The sequence below is a fragment of the Sarcophilus harrisii genome, chromosome 2 (genome assembly GCF_902635505.1).
Source record: "Sarcophilus harrisii chromosome 2, mSarHar1.11, whole genome shotgun sequence".
In the NCBI taxonomy this organism is placed as follows: Eukaryota; Metazoa; Chordata; class Mammalia; order Dasyuromorphia; family Dasyuridae; genus Sarcophilus; species Sarcophilus harrisii.
In genome coordinates, this window is record NC_045427.1 from 152,184,067 (window position 1) to 152,202,752 (window position 18,686).

At 33.9% G+C, this 18,686-nt stretch overlaps 1 protein-coding gene across 1 annotated transcript in view; it reads right to left on the minus strand.

Moving 5' to 3' along the window:
* Window positions 1-589: 589 nt before the first annotated feature.
* Window positions 590-18,686, minus strand: part of DTD1 (D-aminoacyl-tRNA deacylase 1) — a 131,992-nt gene continuing 113,895 nt past the window's right edge. Inside the window, exons 5-6 of the mRNA XM_012540124.2 lie at window positions 14,229-14,402; window positions 590-1,197 (exon numbers count right to left, since the gene is read on the minus strand). Coding sequence (XP_012395578.1) covers window positions 14,250-14,402 — 153 coding nt within the window. The 3' untranslated portion in view covers window positions 590-1,197; window positions 14,229-14,249. The remainder of the gene's footprint in view (window positions 1,198-14,228; window positions 14,403-18,686) is intronic.

The following is an 18,686-nucleotide window of genomic DNA, read 5'->3' on the forward strand; positions in this document are numbered from 1 at the left end:
TTTTGTAACAAAGTCTATCTCTCACATGACTTTTGGACCTATTCTATTCCTAACTAAATTTGGTTTTCCCCTCCCCTCTTTAGAAAAACCAAGATGACCCTCTGCTCCTGAGTGCTAACTATACTGATGCCCAACTTTGTGTGGGTATCTGATTCTACTAGCTCACTCATTGCAGATAAGAACACCCAAACTCAAGAGATCCACCAGCCTCAGCTTCCCTGGGAAGTTGAAATCTCAGGCGTACATCACACACATAAAAATTCCCAAATTATCTATTTTTTCACTTCCCCCAAATACTTCTATCTCACTTCTAATTAAAACATTATCAAATGCAAATGATGGTAAAAAAGATAACTTCTCTTTAGATTCCATCCCATGAGAGAAAGGAAGGGAGAAACTAAAGAAGAGGGATAGGGGGGACCTTTTATATAATTTAACCCTGTTTATATCAAGAAAAGTTAAAAATACTATATGATGCTTTTGTCAAAATATCATTCCACATAGAAATCAGTAGTATCATTTGTTAAAAAAAAAAAAAAAAAAAAAATCAAGCTTAATGCATTATCTCGCAAAAAAATACTATTAGACAGAAAGGTAGCAGAATTTCTTTAATAACAAAGTGGTTTGTTGTTGTTGTTGTTAGAAAAAAGAGAAACTTTAAAAGATACACAAGGCTCACACCGTAAATTATCAATGATGATTGTTCTTTTTTATACCTTAACATTGACACAATAGTAACATACTACCCCAGTGTCATGTAGAGCATGAATAGAATATACACACCACTAATACAAACACAACAGAAGATGCAATGAGTATCCAGTTTTAAATGATAGAAGACTGTCTCTTTCAAAATGCAAGCCAAAAATATCTGAAATTAAGAAATGTTAATTATGTGCTTTTTGCTACATATGTATTTAAAATGCTTGCCTCTTATTCAGGAGCCAGGATAAACCAAATGAAGAATACAATGAAAAAGATATGACTCACATTCACTATTAGGCCACAGCAAAAACAGAAAATAGTAACATTCCTTTGGTTGATTTTTAATGCAGAATGACATAAATTTCTAATTTCTGTCTTGCTTTTTTCCCTTTTTTCCTTTCCAAATCCTTTAATTCACATTTCTGAGGTGTAGGTACTTTATGTCTTCTGGGCATTCTTCAGGTTCCACTTTTCTGCCCAAAGATGATGCAACTAAAAAGAAAACAAACATGATAAGATGAATAAAGACTTTCTTTTTGCAAAATTGTTTTTCAGAATGACTCAATCAAATTTAATTTGTAAAATACCTGTCATTTGCTAGGACTCTGACCATCAAATTTCATTCATTCTTCTAGGTTTATTCTCTTAGTTTGGAGTCTTCTAAGAGAAGTAACCTTATGAGGCCATTTTTCCATTTGGCCATTCATTTTGACATAGTATAACTGAATAAATCATCTATCAGGAATTGACTCATCTCCTTTTATTAAGGGAGCCCTCTAGCTCCTCAATTTATATTTTATTTATTTATCTGTGTACATAGCATATTCCCCTTGGTAATGAATGTAAATTCCCTTAAAGCAAATAGTTTGTTTATTTTTTTAATCACCAGAGCTTATACCCAGTGTTTAATAAATTTTCTTGGATTAAATTATTCAAGAGAGTCAAAAGAATATCTCTGAATCCTTTGCAAGGAAAAAAAACAAAAGAAAACAAATTTCTTTCTTAAACTGCTAAGAATCTGACTTATAATATATTGACAGCCCCCACATTGCCAAATTATCAACTATAACCAACATAATGAAATTTGGGGGGAGGGAGGGGTGACGACGACTATTGTGTCTCCTCCTTAGAAAAATGTGAATCTCTCCATTTTCCAGGACCTCTAATATCTAACTTTACTGACACTTATCAAAGAATTCAGAATAATACAAATGTTCAATCACTTCCACATCTTATTTCCTGACTTCCTTCAAGACTCAGTTCAAAGCCCATCTGATAAAAAAAAACTCCCAACCTCCCCCTGAGCTGCTAAGGCTGTCCTTTCTATACTATTTTTATCCATGCCGTTTGTACCCAGTTGTTGCATCCCAGAGGGCAGGATCTGAGGTTTTTTATTTGGGGTTTGGGGTTTGTTGGTTTGGTTTGGTTGTTGCTATTCTTTGTATTCCCAATGTTTATCAGTGTCTGTCATATAGTTATTTCTTTAACATTGTTTGCTGACTGACAAACTATTGTGATAAAAGCAGGTAAAAACCAATGGTAAGAGCATTTTAAGTACTGTAAAATATTTCTCCTATTACACTCAGGATGGGTCAGCTCCTGAATAGGACAAATACACAGGCAGGTAGGTGCCCATATTAAATTAACAATGTGAGCTGGAGAGCATTCCCGTTCTTCTGTCACTCCTATACTCCAGGATGTTTCTAGGTCCTCTAGGGCAATATTAATCATACAGATTTGAGGCAAGAGTTAGCCCAGTTTAACAAAAGCAGAAGAGATTAAGAAAAATGGCTGTGAAAATATAAAACAATTCTACAAGAAATATCTTAACATCACTGATAACCATGATGGCATGGTTACAATCTACAGTCAGACATCCTGGAGAATGAAGTCAAGTGGATCTTAGAAGGCATTCCTAACAAAAAGGAAAGAGGAAGTAACAGAATTCTAGCTAAACTATTCAAAATCCTAAAAGAGGATGCTGTTGAAGTGCTGCACTCAATAGGCCTATAAATTTGGAAAGCTCCACAGTGGCCATAGGATTGAAAAAGATCAGTTTATGTCCCAATCCTAAAGAAGGACAATGCCAAAGAATATTCAAATCCCCAGATAAATTGTGTTCATTTCACACACCAGCAAGATTATACTAAGACTCTGCAAATGAGGTTTCAGTAATCTGTGAGCCCAAGAATTAGGAGAATTACAGGCTGCTTTTCAAAGGAGAGGAATTAGGGATCAATTTGACAATTGTCATTAGCTGGATTATGGTGAAAGAAAGGGAATTGCAGAAAACCTTCTGCTTCAATAACTAAATCAAAGGCTTTGACTGTGTAGATCACAGTGGCAAGTCCTCAAAAGAGATGGGAGAACCAGATCATCTTACCTATCTTCTTAGGAACCTGTATGAAAGCCAGGAAGCAAGAACTGAACATGGAACTGATTGGTTTAAAACAGGAAAAGGAGTACAACAAGACTGTAGAGTATCACTTTATTTATCTTACTCATATATCGAGTACATTCATGCAAATGCTAGATGAATCAAAGGTTGGAATTAAAATTGCTGGGAGAAACAACAAAAATCTGATATTCAGGTGATAGCATATTCATGGTAGAAGTAAAAAAAAAAAAAAAAAGTAAAAAGGAACTCTTGATAAGAATGAAAGAGGAGAGTGTAAAAGCTTGGCTTGAAGCTTAACATAAAAGAAACTTAGATCTTAACAATCGCTCCCATCACTTTCTGGCAAACAGAGGGAGAAGAAATGGAAATGGTATTTTATATTCTTGGTCTCAAAGATCACTGCAGATAGAAATTACAGGCATGAAATTAAAAGGTGTTTGCTTCTTGAAAAGAAAGCCATAGGAGCAGCTGGTTGGTGTAGTAGATATAGTAACAGCCCCCAAAGTCAGGAGGACCTGAGTTTTCTGGCTTCAGAAACTTAAAACTTCCTGGGTGTGTAACCCTGGGAATGTCATATAACCTCCATTGTCTCAGCAAGAAAGAAAGCTATGGCAAATTTGGAAAGCATAATAAAAAGCAGAGACAGTACTATGTCAACAAATGCCTGTATAATTAAAGGTATGGGTTTTTTTTTTTTCCAGTAGAATGTATGACTGCAAAAAAAAATGAACTATAAGGAAAGCTGAGCACCAGAGAATTGATGCTCTCAAATTATAGTGCTAGAGAAACTTTTGAGCATCCCTTGGTCAAATGGTCAAATCAGTCAACATTCAAAAAAATTAATTCAAGCTATTCACTGGAAGGTCAAATACTGAAGCTGAAGCATAAATAGTTTGGCTATATAATGAAAAGGCAAAACTCACTGAAAAAGACCTTGATGTTGAAAAATATTGAAAGTAAAAAGAAGAAGGGACAGCAGAAAATAAGACAGATAGATAGTATCATGGAAACAACAAACATGAACTTGGACAGACTTTGAGAATTAGTGAAAAATAGAAGAGGATGGCATGTTATGGTCCATGGGATCACAAGAATCAGACAAAACTGAACAACAACAAAGCTGCTCAAGCAACTAAGGACAAGTCTGGGCAATCCAAGAAATTAGTGGTTATATGAAATAAGATCCTGCCATATTCTGCTGGAACCTCAAAATATTGATTGAATTGAATGTAGGAAATAGACTCTGTATGGCAGAGCAAATGTAAAATATATCTACTTATAGCCTACAATGCGAATATCAGGAATACATTGTATCAATAAGTCAGGAACAACAACCCATTTGCTTTTAAGTACAAAGATATACCCATATATAATAAACTATAAAATGCCTAGAACTTCATAATGATTCATTCTCTGTGTAGCACCATGACAAATTAGATGTTATTAATAGTTCCCACATTTGCTCTACAGGGCACTGATAGCAGGGAGGTTGCTGAAGACATGCGTTTAAATCATATGAAGGCTATTTTTTTCCTAACATTTCAATAATATTTAATTTTTTAAATTACATGTAAAGATAGTTTTCAACATTCACTTTTCTAAGATTTTGAGTTCCAAATTTTTTCTCCTTTTCTTACCCACTTCTCCCCCATGATACATGATCCATGTACAATCATTTTAAACATATTTCCACATTAGTTATGTTGTGAAAACAAAATCAGAACAAAAGGAGAAAACCACAAGAAAAAGCAAAGAAACAAAAAAGGTGAAAATAGTATGCTTTGATCCAAATTCAATCTCTATAGTTCTCTCTTCTAGATAAGGGCAACATTTTCCATCCCAAGTATATTGGAACTGTCTTGGATGCCTGCTTTGCTGACAAAATGTAAGTTCTTCATACTTGATCATCACACAATCTTGCTATTTCTGTATACAATGTTCTCCTAGTTCTGCTCACTTCACCCAACATCACTTCATGTCATTTGAAGTTATTTTTAATCAGCCTATCATTTCTTATAGAATAGTAATATTCCTTTACATTCATATATCATAACTTATACCACACATGCTTAATATTTGTTGAATGCTGATGTTGTTCTAATGGCATCAAGTCTAGAAGTCCTAATGGATTTGGGAAGCAACATACGATTTTTCAATGATCCAAACTATTAGCTTATTCAAACCTCATCTTATGAAAACAGTAATGTTCCTTCTGACTTTATATGAGTGTGAATCAATCTCAGAAGAATCAAAATTATGAATGAGGTAAAAGAAACAGGAGACAATAATGATTGCCAATGTTAACCTACATACAAAATATGGTATAAAAGACATTATCAAGGTCAGGTTATGACCAGAAGAAGAGATGAGCTGACCATGTTGTAAGAGCAAGGAATATAGATGGATATTCAAAACATTACATTGGCACATTTTTTAAAATTACCCACATAATGGCTTCTAGTATACTAAAATAGATCCTGATGATGATCTTTTACGGAAGAACATGGACAAAAATCTCACAGGATGGAGGCATTGCAACCTGCACCAATGGATCATAGAGCTACTCATTCATTCTACTGAATAATCAAAAAGGCCTCTAAAATCCCTTTGGACTTTGAGATTCTGATTCTCCTCTGCATAATTTTGTACTAGTTGGTGAAAAAGACACAAAGTCTATGTGATACATGATCCTTTCCTATGGGGAGTCTGCAGTCCAGTTGAAATAGGAAAACATGAAGGAAATATATATATATACACACATAATTGCCTTATGATTCATTATGGAAAGAGGAAGGAGTAAATATATTTTACATAAAGCCTTCACACATGGATCCTATTAAAAGGAGGTTAATTGGACTCTTTTCTCATTATTTATACTTCTTCATATGTGACTGTAGAACAAGGAACTGAGGAAGTCCACCCTTCCATTTTAGATTTTCTTGACAAAGATGCTGGAATGGTTTGCCATTTCCTTGTCTACCTCATTTTACAGATGAGGAAACTGAAGCAAACAGAATTAAATGACTTGCCCAAAGTCACACAGCTAGTAAGTGTCTGGGGCCATATTTATACTCAGATCCTTCTGACTTCAGCACCAGCACTCTATCTGCTGAACCACCTACCTACCAAGCTTACTAGTCATTTATTCCTATGAGATTCTAGGTGTAACCTCTTAGAACAAAACGTCTAATGTACTCCAAGGTTATAGAGGATTTTGTACCTTGGCCCTAGTACTAATGTTGCATACCCTTTGCTACTAGAGGCCCCTCTGATTGTAGGCTGACATAAAGAGTTCCTCCCTAAATCTGTACTTGAGGAAGAGGGCAAGCCATTTCACTTATGACTGGGCTACACTCATCATGGCCCCCAAACAGTCAGGTACCTTCCTTTCCTCCCCACCTCCCTTAACTGTGCCCTTTTAGATTCCTTTAATCCAAACATAAAAAGAAAACTTTATTAAGCCATAAGCAATAAATAGTTGTCCAGCTTCTTCTTGAAGGCCTCCAATGAGAGGCCTCCAATCCCTTACCTCCCAAGGCAAACACTTTTACAACTAAACAACTCATATTATTAAGGAATTATTATTGATTTTAGTACTGGAAGCAGAGGCAAGATAGCAGTGAATAGACAGTTTTTGGCTCAGATCAATACCAGATCAAGCCTCTGAACTGGTTTTGGAGTGACAGAACGCACAAATATTTGGAGTGTAACAAATTTCTAGCAGAAGGAAGAACTTCAGGAAAGGCCTGTCTCAATTTTTTTTTAAATTTAATAGCCTTTTATTTACAGGTTATATGCATGGGTAACTTTTACAGCGTTAACAATTGCCAGACCTCTTGTTCCAGTTTTTCACCTCTTACCCCCCACCCCCTCCCCTAGATGGCAGGATGACCAGTAGATGTTAAGTACATTAAAATATAAATTAGATACACAATAAGTATACATGACCAAAACATGATTTTGCTATACAAAAAGAATCAGACTCTGAAATCTTGTACAATTAGCTTGTGAAGGAAATCAAAAATGCAGGTGGGCATAAATATAGGGACTGGGAATTCAATGTAATGGTTTTTAGTCATCTCCCAGAGTTCTTTCTCTGGGCATAGCTGGTTCAGTTCATTACTGCTCCATTGGAAATGATTTGGTTGATCTCGTTGCTGAGGATGGCCAGGTCCATCAGAACTGGTCATTATATAGTATTGTTGTTGACGTATATAATGATCTCCTGGTCCTGCTCATTTCACTCAGCATCAGTTCGTGTAAGTCTCTCCAGGCCTTTCTGAAATCATCCTGTTGGTCATTTCTTACAGAACAGTAATATTCCATAATATTCATATACCACAATTTATTCAGCCATTCTCCAACTGATGGACATCCATTCAGTTTCCAGTTTCTAGCCACATACAAAAAGGGCTGCCGCAAACAATTGTGCACTGTGTACAGTGTTAAGTGTGGATCAATGCCTAGTTTCTGCCATATTAGTTTCCAATTTTCCCAGCAATTTTTATCAAACAGTAAGTTCTTATCCCAAAAGCTGGTGACCATAAATATTGACCGGCACTTAACACCATACACCAAGATAAGGTCAAAATGGGTTCATGACCTAGGCATAAAGAATGAGATTAAAAATAAATTAGAAGAACACAGGATAGTTTACCTCGCAGATCTGTGGAAGAAGAAGGAATTTATGACCAAAGAAGCTAGAGATCATTATTGATCACAAAATGGAAAATTTTGATTATATCAAATTGAAAAGCTTTTGTATAAACAAAACTAATACAGACAAGATTAGAAGGGAAGCAATAAACTGGGAAGATATTTTTACATTCAAGGGTTCTGATAAAGGCCTCATTTCTAAAATACAGAGAGAATTTATTCTAATTTATAAGAAATTAAGCCATTCTCCAGTTGGTAAATGGTAAAAGGATATGAATAAACAATTCTCAGACGAAGAAATTGAAAACTATTTCTAGCCATATGAAAAGATGCTACAAGTCATTATTAATTGGAGAAATGCAAATTAAGACAACTCTGAGATACCACTCCACACCTGTCAGATTGGCTAGAATGACAGAGAAAGATAATGCAGAATGTTGGAGGGGATGTGGGAAAACTGGGACACTGATACATTGTTGATGGAATTGTGAATACATCCAGCTATTCTGGAGAGCAATTTGGAACTATGCCCAAAAAGTTATCAAACTGTGCATACCTTTTGATCCAGCAGTGTTTCTACTGGGCTTATATCCCAAAAAGATACTAAAGAAGGGAAAGGGACCTGTATGTGCCAAAATGTTTGTGGCAACCCTGTTTGTAGTGGCTAGAAACTGGAAACTGAGTGGATGCCCATCAATTGGAGAATGGCTGAATAAATTATGGTATATGAATGTTATGGAATATTATTGTTCTGTAAGAAATGACCAACAACAAATGAACAACAATGATTTCAGAAAGGCCTGGCAAGACTTACATGAACTGATGCTGAGTGAAATGAGCAAGACCAAGAGATCATTATATACTTCAACAACAATATTGTATGATGATCAATTCTGATGGGCGTGGCCCTCTTCAACAATGAGATGAAACAAATCAGTTCCAATACAGCAGTAATGAACTGAACAGCTATACCCAGCGAAAGAACTCTGGGAGATGATTATAGAATTCCCAATCCCTCTATTTTTGTCTGCCTGCATTTTTTATTTCCTTCACAGGTTAACTGTATACTGTTTCAAAGTCCAATTCTTTTTGTGCAGCAAAATAACTGTATGGACATGTATACATATTAACATGTATTGATCTACCTGCCATCTGGGGGAAGGAGTGGTGGGAAAGGAGGGGGAAAATTGGAACAAAAGGTTTTGCAATTATCAATGCTGAAAAATTACCCATTCATATATCTTGTAAATAAAAAGCTATAATAAAAAATAAAATAAAAATAAAAAAAATAAAAATTAGAACTGAACAAATGGAAGTGAATGAGTCAAAGAGACATTAAGAATTAGTCAAACAAAGCCAAAAGAATGAAAAACTAGAAGATTTTAATACTAATTTTCTTCTGCAATTTTTATCAGAGCTTCTGATCTGTTCTTCTTCCACATAAGAGCCCTGCAAATACTTGAACATATATATTATGTCCCTCTTATATGTCTCTCCAGGTTAAACATCCCCAGTTTTTCAACTGATCCTTATCTGACATGGCCTCAAGATCTTTCCTTTCCAAGTGCTTCCTGGTCCATCAATATCTTTCCTAAACTACGGTACTCCCAATTGAATACAATATCACACAAGTTCCCTAACCCGACCTTACTCCGAAAAGATAGGCAACCCAAGGTATCACTTTAGCAATTCTGGCTGCCATGTTACACTACAGATACATATTAAACTTGTAGTCAATACTTTTCCAGATTTTTTTTTCACAAACAAACAGGCCACATACCCCATCCTACCACCCCCACCACCCCCACCACCTCAATCTCATTCTTGGTCAAAAAAAAAAATTTACAAGTGTAAGATTTTACATTTAATCCTAGTGAATTTCTCCTAGTGAGATTCAGTCAAGAGAAAGAATGGCAAAATGGACAGAAAGCTGGTCTTGGAACCAAGAAAATTAGGAAGCACAGAGTTCAAGTTCTGACATACTTGCTGGATAATGGATTCAAGTTATAACAGATACTAGCTGTATAACTGTGACTAAATCATTTAACCTCTTATAGCTCTAGTCCAGTGGTATCAAACTCAAATAGAAATGTATCCTTACAGGGCACACATTGACTTAGAAAATATGACATTATTAACATTAATAATTAACATTATTATGTTGTACTGTGTTATTATTTATTTTGTTAAACATTTCCCAATTGCATTTAAAGTGGTTCCCATGGAAAGCCCTTATTTTGACACGTACTCAAACCAATTCTTTAAGCATGTCAGTTACATAGAAAGATGCTGACCTGCACTGATAAAGGGAGTTTTCTTACCTGCGAGTACCTTGTATTAATGAAATTAGATGACCTATTCCTATAGTTCCCTAAGAATCAGTCATTATTCTACCCTGTAAAGAACTTCAGGGATACTGGTTGTTATATAGTGAGTCAGCTCTACCTCCAGCCTTTGTGTTATCTGAAAATTAAATAAGCATGCTTTCTATGCTTTTAAATAGGTCACGGATTAAAATGCTAAACAATACAGAACTAAGCATGGATCCCTGGAACATTGCACTGCAGACATGATTCCAGATCAATCTTATACAGGCAAAGAAAGAAGGGCTCATATATTTTCCTTGTTTTTGACATGGTTAACTTCATCTTGAAAAATATCCTTCATTTAATACAAAGTAAGGAGACATATTTCTATTGTCCTTATACTTTAAAAATCTTTCCAATGTTCTCTTTGCTATTCAATTTCTCAAACAGACAGTTTTACTTGTAGAAATACAGATTTGCAGGCCAAAAAAGCCAAAACTAATAGAAAATAGACATGGTTTCTCAAAAACAAACTTTAGCCTTCAAGATCTGAAAAGAGGTTCTATTTCCTAAAAGCAGTATTCTCTTGCAACACATTTGTCTGTGTCGTGTTTTCCTGTAATAAACTTCTATTGATCTACTGTAAGCAAGGAGTAGTCTTCTTACTCAATGATATACTCTCTGAGTCCAATTTGTCTAGTCTGTACTAAATACAAACAAGTTTACCATTTTCTGACCACAACTCCTTCAGTTTTTTCCAAAAAGAACAACATGAATTGCCTGGATAAACTATATCTACAGAATTCCTCTGAGCTTCTAGTTTGATACTCTGTCAAAAAAACAAAATACTTCACAAGTATAAGACTTTATATTTAACCCTAGTAAAAATCTCCTAGAAAGAGCAAAATGTGACTGTTTTTTCCTAAAGCTATGTTGAGTCTTTGTAATCACCAATTCTTTTTCTATATGCTTACTAATAAACATCTTTTATGATCCATTCTAAAATTTTCCAAGGAATCAAGTCAAGCTTACAAGCCTATGGTTTGCAAACTCTATCCATTTTCTTTTTTAAACAATAAGAACATCTGCCCTCTTCACTATTATGACAGCTGTACCATTCCCCATGATTTTCAGCTATAGCTAATATTTGGCTCATTAATCACATCAGAGCATCAGTTTTTTCAGTACCCAAGTATGTAGTTCATCTAAGTAAGATGACTTGAATTCAACATTGGCAGCTAGATGTTTTCTTATTCTCCTTGAAGTGACCATGGGTACCAACTCCCTAGTAGCCAATTTTGTTCTATTCTTTCCTAAATGACACCTCCAAAGCTGAAAAAATAAAAGGAAAATAAAAATTCATAAACTTTGTCTATTTCTGTTGCCAACTAACCTCTCTGAGCCTTAGTTTCCTTATCTGTAAAGTAGGAATAAAATAGTATCTACTCTACAGGGTTTTTCCAAGGATAAAATAATACATTTAAAGCATTCTGCAAAACTTAAAGCTCTATATAGATGTGAGCTACCATCATCATTGTTGCTACTGTTCCCATTGACAGCAGCCCTAACTTTTCTTTGATCCTCCTCTTTCTAGCAGTACTAACAAAAATAACAACAACAAATATTTAATAAGGAAGAATGAGAGGAGGAATTGACTATTAGTATATATGTATCCTTAGGGAAGCTGTTCAGTCATTTTTTACTAATATCTGACTTCAGAGGCTCTGTTTAGGGTTTTCTTAATAGAGATACTGAAATGGTTTGCCATTAACTTCTCCAGCTTATTTTATAGATGAGGAAACTGAGTCAAATAGGGTTGGGTGACTGGTCCAGGGTGACACAGCTAGCAAGTGTCTAAGACCAGACTGAATGCAGAAAGAGGAGTTTTCCTGACTGCAGGCCTGGCACTCTACCCACTGCACCACCTAGCTGTCCCTGAGAGATCATGCATAGCAATTTCTTGAACTATCAAGAATAGGAGAAACTCCCAAGATTTGTTGTCTCAGAGGATAACCACACACTTTAGATGATTTATGTCAGAGGAAATCTAAACAACCCTATTAAAAATTACAAAGACTTAAGCAAGAAAATGGAAGCTTGAGGGCACCAACAGGGTTTTTAATCACTGCTGCTAATAAAGCAAGATTACCAACAACACGAAAACAAGAAAAAGTTTAACCATAATCAAGGTAATTATATCTCAGTCCTAAAATATTAGTCATTCAAAGTTATTAAACTCCTCTATGTATCAGCAGCTTTGCTAGATGTTAAAGATAACACTAAAGATGTGAACCTGGGTGACTAGAAATATGTACAGCTGATTTCTTAAACTGAAAAGAAAAATTTTAAAGTAGTCACTGTTTTCCTCTAAATACACAGAAAACTCCTTTACTAGTACCTTTCTCAGTTTCAAAAAGAAACATTGTTTTCTGACAAACAGAATAATAATGCCCGCAAGTCACTTACTAGCTATCTTTCTTTTTTTTTTTTTTTTTTTTGCGATGGATTGATTTTGTAAGTTATAACAATAGTTGCTTTCTATATGGTATTCAAAACTAAAAAAGTCTCAGTTATGCAGTGCTTTTATGAAATTCAAAATAACTGAATTTAGGCTTTGCTTTATTTTTATATTTTATACATATATAATTATAGAGAGGATATATATATATGTGTGTGTGTGTGTATATATCCTCTATAGCAAAGTAATATTTCAGAATAACATTTTTATAATGTCTCAGATCATTACAGTTACAATGATCTAACCTTTATATAGTGCTTACTATTTTCGGACCCTGTGCTTAAGCTCTCCACAACTATTTTCTCAGTTGATGGTCACAACAACCCTGAAAGGTAGATGTTATTAGCCCAATTATACTGATGAAGAAAGTGAGGCAAATAGAGATTAAGTGATGTTACACTTAAGCTAATAAGTGTCTGAGGCAAGATAAGAATTAAGGACTTCCTGACTTCAGGCCTGGTTTATCTACTACACCACCTAGCTGTACTTGAAAAATAAAATGAGAGTTTAAACTGAACATAATGCAAAATGGGAGCTACCAACAATTCTTGAATGAGACAACAACAGGGTAAAAACTTTATCTTAAAAAGATTATCTTGAGAAGAGTATGACAGATTGGAGTTACAAGACACTAGAGGCAGAAAGACAAATGATGAACCAATTGCAGTAATACAGACTTGAGGATCTAGGAGCCTAAACTAGAATAATGGAAATGAAGAGTAGAAGACAATAAAGAACGCAAAATGTGCTCTTTTCATTTCAAAAATTCAAGTCATTGGATATTTATTAAGTACCCTCTATGTGCAAACCACAGAAACTGAAGGTATAAAGTAAAAAAAAAAAAAAAAAGACACCATTCACTTAATAGTAAAAGGGCTTATTTTTATATATTATATATATTTATATATATTATAATAGTTTCATAAAGGAGACAAAATATGTGCACAAATAGGTAGAATTGAAAGATATAATTGAATTTACAGCTAAAGAACTTCAGATAAGTTAAAATAAATAGAACCTCTCATTTTATAGAGAAGGAAATTGTAATGACAAACCAAGAATAGATAGACAATAACTATCCAAGGCAGTATTTGAACCTAGGTCTCTAGGTCTTCTGTGGCACAATGAAAAGGGTCTTAGATTTGAATTGTGGCTCACTTACTATCTATTAAGCCTCCATTTCCTCATCTGAAAAAAAGAAAGAAAGAAAGAGAAGACAGGGAGGGAGGAAGGGAGGAAGGGAGGAAGGAAGGAAGGAAGGAAAGAAGGAAGGAAGGAAGGGGAGGGACTGTGGAAGATTAGAGTAAATAAGTTCTAAGATTTCCTCCAGTTTTAAACCTAACATTCTTTCTTTTACTCCAAGGTCAAAGGAAAAAACCCAAGGTTGATGATGGAAATTAAATTCTATATAGTTAAAGGAGATAAGGAAAAGCCTCATGGCAAAAGTAGTGTCTAAAATGGGTAGGGACAGAAGAAAAGTATTTCTGTAAATAGGAATAGGGATGGAATGCATCTTAAGCACAACCATTGATCTGCATGAGCACAAAGAGGTGAAAAGTAAGACCAAAAAGCAAAAAAACAGCAGTTTTCCTGAAAAGGATAATACATAAAAGGATGCAGAGTGAGGTAAGACGAGGATATATACCTGAAAACAGTATTTTCTTGATCACGGTTCTCTTTCAGAAGAAACATCTCCCTCTGCCCCACTGCTAGCACTAGGATCATCTTTGCGGGAGACATTTCTTTCCTTACTTGACTCAGAAGGTGCTTTTGCTCTGGTTTTTTCCTTTCTCTGTTGCTGTTTTTCAAGTTTTGAAAGCTGGGAAAGGAAAGGAAAATATATTTGTATATATTTTACATATATATACATATGCAACATATGTATTTCTCTTCAAAAATACAACATAACCTCAGTCAGAAGCAAGCTATAGCAAAATAATATTAATCATAAAACAGATTCATTTTAAATAGCTCAGTCCCAGAATCACAGAATTTTAGAGTTGAAAGGGTTCGGAGAGGCCATCTTGTCCAATCCAGATCTGATCTGCTGATAATATCACACTTACCTGCTTTTCTTTGAAGACTCAATAATTAAGAAACCATGAATGTATGTTTTAAAGTATACTATAGAATTTTCTTCTATGGAAGATCTTAAAAAAAAAAAAAAAAAACACATAGCAATCCAAAAGAGTTACTTGTCTCAAAAAGATAAATTATATGGTTTCTTTAATCAATTTTTCATGATTTTTTTTAAAAGAATGATGGCAAATTTTAGTTTTTAGGGAATCTTGTCTAACAGTTTATTTCTTAAATGATATAACATACATATAAAGAAATTCTGTATTCATAAAGTACTAAAGATATGAAAGGTATTTTATATAGAAAGAAAACCAATCAGATTTCAGTCAATTTTTTGTTTGTTTGTTAACTCCCAAAAATATAACTTGGCAAAAGATGCTTAAAGTAGCCTAAAAATAATGGTTTGGATTTACATAGTAATCTGTAACTTATATAAAGTCCTTTTCATATAACTAATTCTCTAAGGTAAGGCATCAATCACACTCAGAATTATTGATCCCTAGGCTTCAGTCATCATCTTCTTATTAATCTTCACTATTCTGAAAAGGTATGTCAAGAGAAAATGTTATTATTCCCATATTATTTGGGGGAGAAACAGAAGTATGCTGTGGTAATGGAGGCCTGCTCAGCAAGTCAGCAATAAAGCAGAAAAAAGTTGTAAAAGTCTCTTAATCTTTAGTCAAGTCTTCAGTAAATGACTTCTCTTGAATCAAATGTTTACTTAGAAAGATAATGTACAGATTTTCCTCAATCATATGGTTGTGAATGTTTTTTTTTTTAAATTCTTACTAGGAACATGCCAAAGTATGGCATTGTTTTTGTACTATTTTAATTTAGCTTTTATCTCTCAAATTGGTCTGTTCTACATATGAGCAAAATCTAATTAGAGTGAGAAGAAAATAACTAAAGGAAAATGCAAGACCTGAATTTTTGTAGATTATAATACAGATGGAAATTTGAGCCAATTCCTTGTTAAGATTCCAAAGAAGTCTTTTACGATATAAGTTAGACAGATCAAATGGCTACTATTATTTTTTAAAGACTACAAGGCATTAATTATTGCTGAAACTGACTACACCTGTACTGTAGTCTCATTTCTGTAAGAAGATAAAATTATTCATGGCATAGTGAGAGATCAGGAACTTCCAAATTAACTTCCTTAATTGAGGACATTAACTATTAGATATAGAACATTTTCTTATTTTTTTGGCCACCTCTGCCACTTTTAGTTTTACAGAGCACAGAGAATATAAGGGGCTTGCCCAGAATTGCATAGCCAATATGTTCAGAAGTGAGACTTGAAGCCTTATCTTCCTGACTTTAAGGCTGATACACTAACCACTATATACATAACACTGCCTCTCAATGCATTCCATACATTGATTAACCAATCCATATCTTTGGTTTTAAATAAAGTCTTGACTTTATATGAATCATATTTCCCCATGCCACCATTTCTTCATTTTAAAGATAAACTTTAATATATACTATTCTTAATGAAATGCAATTTCATTATACTGCTATCAAGTTATAATCAATAAAAATTAAAATGATTTAATATACATATAAATGTATAACCATTATTTGTAATTAACAATAAATGAAGCAATATTTAATAAAATTATTCTATGTCACAGATCATGGTACTCAAACTCTTTGTAGATCCATATCCTCAAGTGAAAAAGGTTAATCAGTGAATATTAGATTATAAGTGAGTTTAAAGGAAATCTGCAATTAACACCATTGAGATGAAATAACAGTAAAACCAATACATAATCATTTACCATGATATATGCATTTTGGTACTCAACTATGATGTTTGCAATTTCCAGCAAATGTTAATTTTTGCCTATTATATGAAAGGTATTAGGCTAGTAAACAAAGACATAAAAATATGAAAAGAAGCAAGTTCTACCTTCCAGGAATTTACAAATTATTGGAAGATACAACAAGCAAAAAAGATTAACAAACAGAAAATAATCTAAGAAAGAAAACAGCACTGGCAGCTAAAATGATTAGGAAAGGCTTCAAGAAGGAGGAAATACCTAATCAATACTTGGAGGAACTAAAGGATTCCAACCATTTTGGAGAGTAGTTTGGAACTATGCTCAAAAAGTTATCAAACTGTGCATACCCTTTGATCCAGCAGTGTTACTACTGGGCTTATATCCCAAAGAGATTATAAAGAAGAGAAAGGGACCTGTATGTGCACGAATGTTTGTGGCAGCCCTTTTTGTAGTGGCTAGAAACTGGAAACTGAATGGATCTCCATCAGTTGGAGAATGGCTGAATAAATTGTGGTATATGAAAATTATGGAATATTACTGTTCTGTAAGAAATGACCAACAGGATAATTTCAGAAAGGCCTGGAGAGACTTACACGAACTGATACTGAGTGAAATGAGCAGGACCAGGAGATCATTATATACTTCAACAACAATACTATATGATGACCAGTTCTGATGGACCAGGCCATCCTCAGCAACGAGATCAACCAAATCATTTCTAATGGAGCAGTAATGAACTGAACTAGCTATGCCCAGAAAAAGAACTCTGGGAGATGACTAAAAACCATTACATTGAATTCCCAATCCCTATATTTATGCACACCTGCATTTTTGATTTCCTTCACAAGCTAATTGTACAATATTTCAGAGTCTGATTCTTTTTGTACAGCAAAATAACGTTTTGGTCATGTATACTTATTGTGTATCTAATTTATATTTTTAATATATTTAACATCTAATGGTCATCCTGCCATCTAGGGGAGGGGGTGGGGGAGTAAGAGGTGAAAAATTGGAACAAGAGGTTTGGCAATTGTTAATGCTGTAAAGTTACCCATGTATATATCCTGTAAATAAAAGGCTATTAAATAAATTAAAAAAAAAAAAAAAAGAATGAAAATAAAAAAAAATAAAAAAAAAGAACTGTACATGATCAAAGAATAAGGATATAGACTGGAAACATGAGAAAACCTTTGAGGAAAATTAAACAGAGAGCTTGTCTTTAACACACAAAAAAAAAAAAAATTAACCATGCATATGTTTTGAAAATAAAATATTTCAATAATAAAAAAAATTAAAATTAAATAATAAAAAAAAAAAAAGGAACTAAAGGATTCACAGAAATAGAGGTAAAGAGACAGTGCATCCCAGACATGGAAAATAGCCTATGCCAGTAAGCAAGGTTAATTGTAATATAAGGTTAATACACTAATACACTATTGGTGGAGTTGTGAACTGATCCAACCATTCTGAAAAGCAATTTGGAACTATGCCCAAAAGGCTATCAAACTGTGTATATACCCTTTGATCCTACAGTGTCTCTACTGGCCCTGTATTTCAAAGAGATCATAAAAAAGGAAAAAGGACCCACATGTGTAAAATATTTGTAGCAATCTTTTTTGTGGTGGCAAGAAACTAGAACTTGAGTGGTGCCCATCTGTTATATGAATGTTATGGAATATTATTGTTCTGTAAGAAATGACCAGCAGAGCTTTGGCAATAAGAGCTGAAAAAGAGATTAAAGGAATTAGAGTAGGCAATGAGGAAACCAAATTATCACTCTTTGCTGATGATATGATGGTATACTTAAGAGAATCCCAGAGATTCTACTAAAAAGTTATAAGAAATAATCTACACCTTTAGCAAAGTTGCAGTATACAAAAATAAACCCATATAAGTCATCAGCATTCTTATATATCACTAACAAAATCCAACAGTTAAGAGTTACAAAGAGAAATTCCATTTAAAGTAACTACTGATAGTATAAAATATTTAGGAATCTATCTGCCAAGAGAAAATCAGAAACTTTATGAGCAAAACTACAAAACACTTTCCACACAAATTAAGTCTGATCTAACCAACTGGAAAAATATTAAATATTCTTGGACAGAGAGGGCAAATATAATAAAGATGACAATACTACCTAAACTAATCGATTTATTTAGTGCTATATCAGATTCCCAAAAAACTATTTTAATGACCTAGAAAAAATAACAACAAAGTTCATATGGAAAAACAAA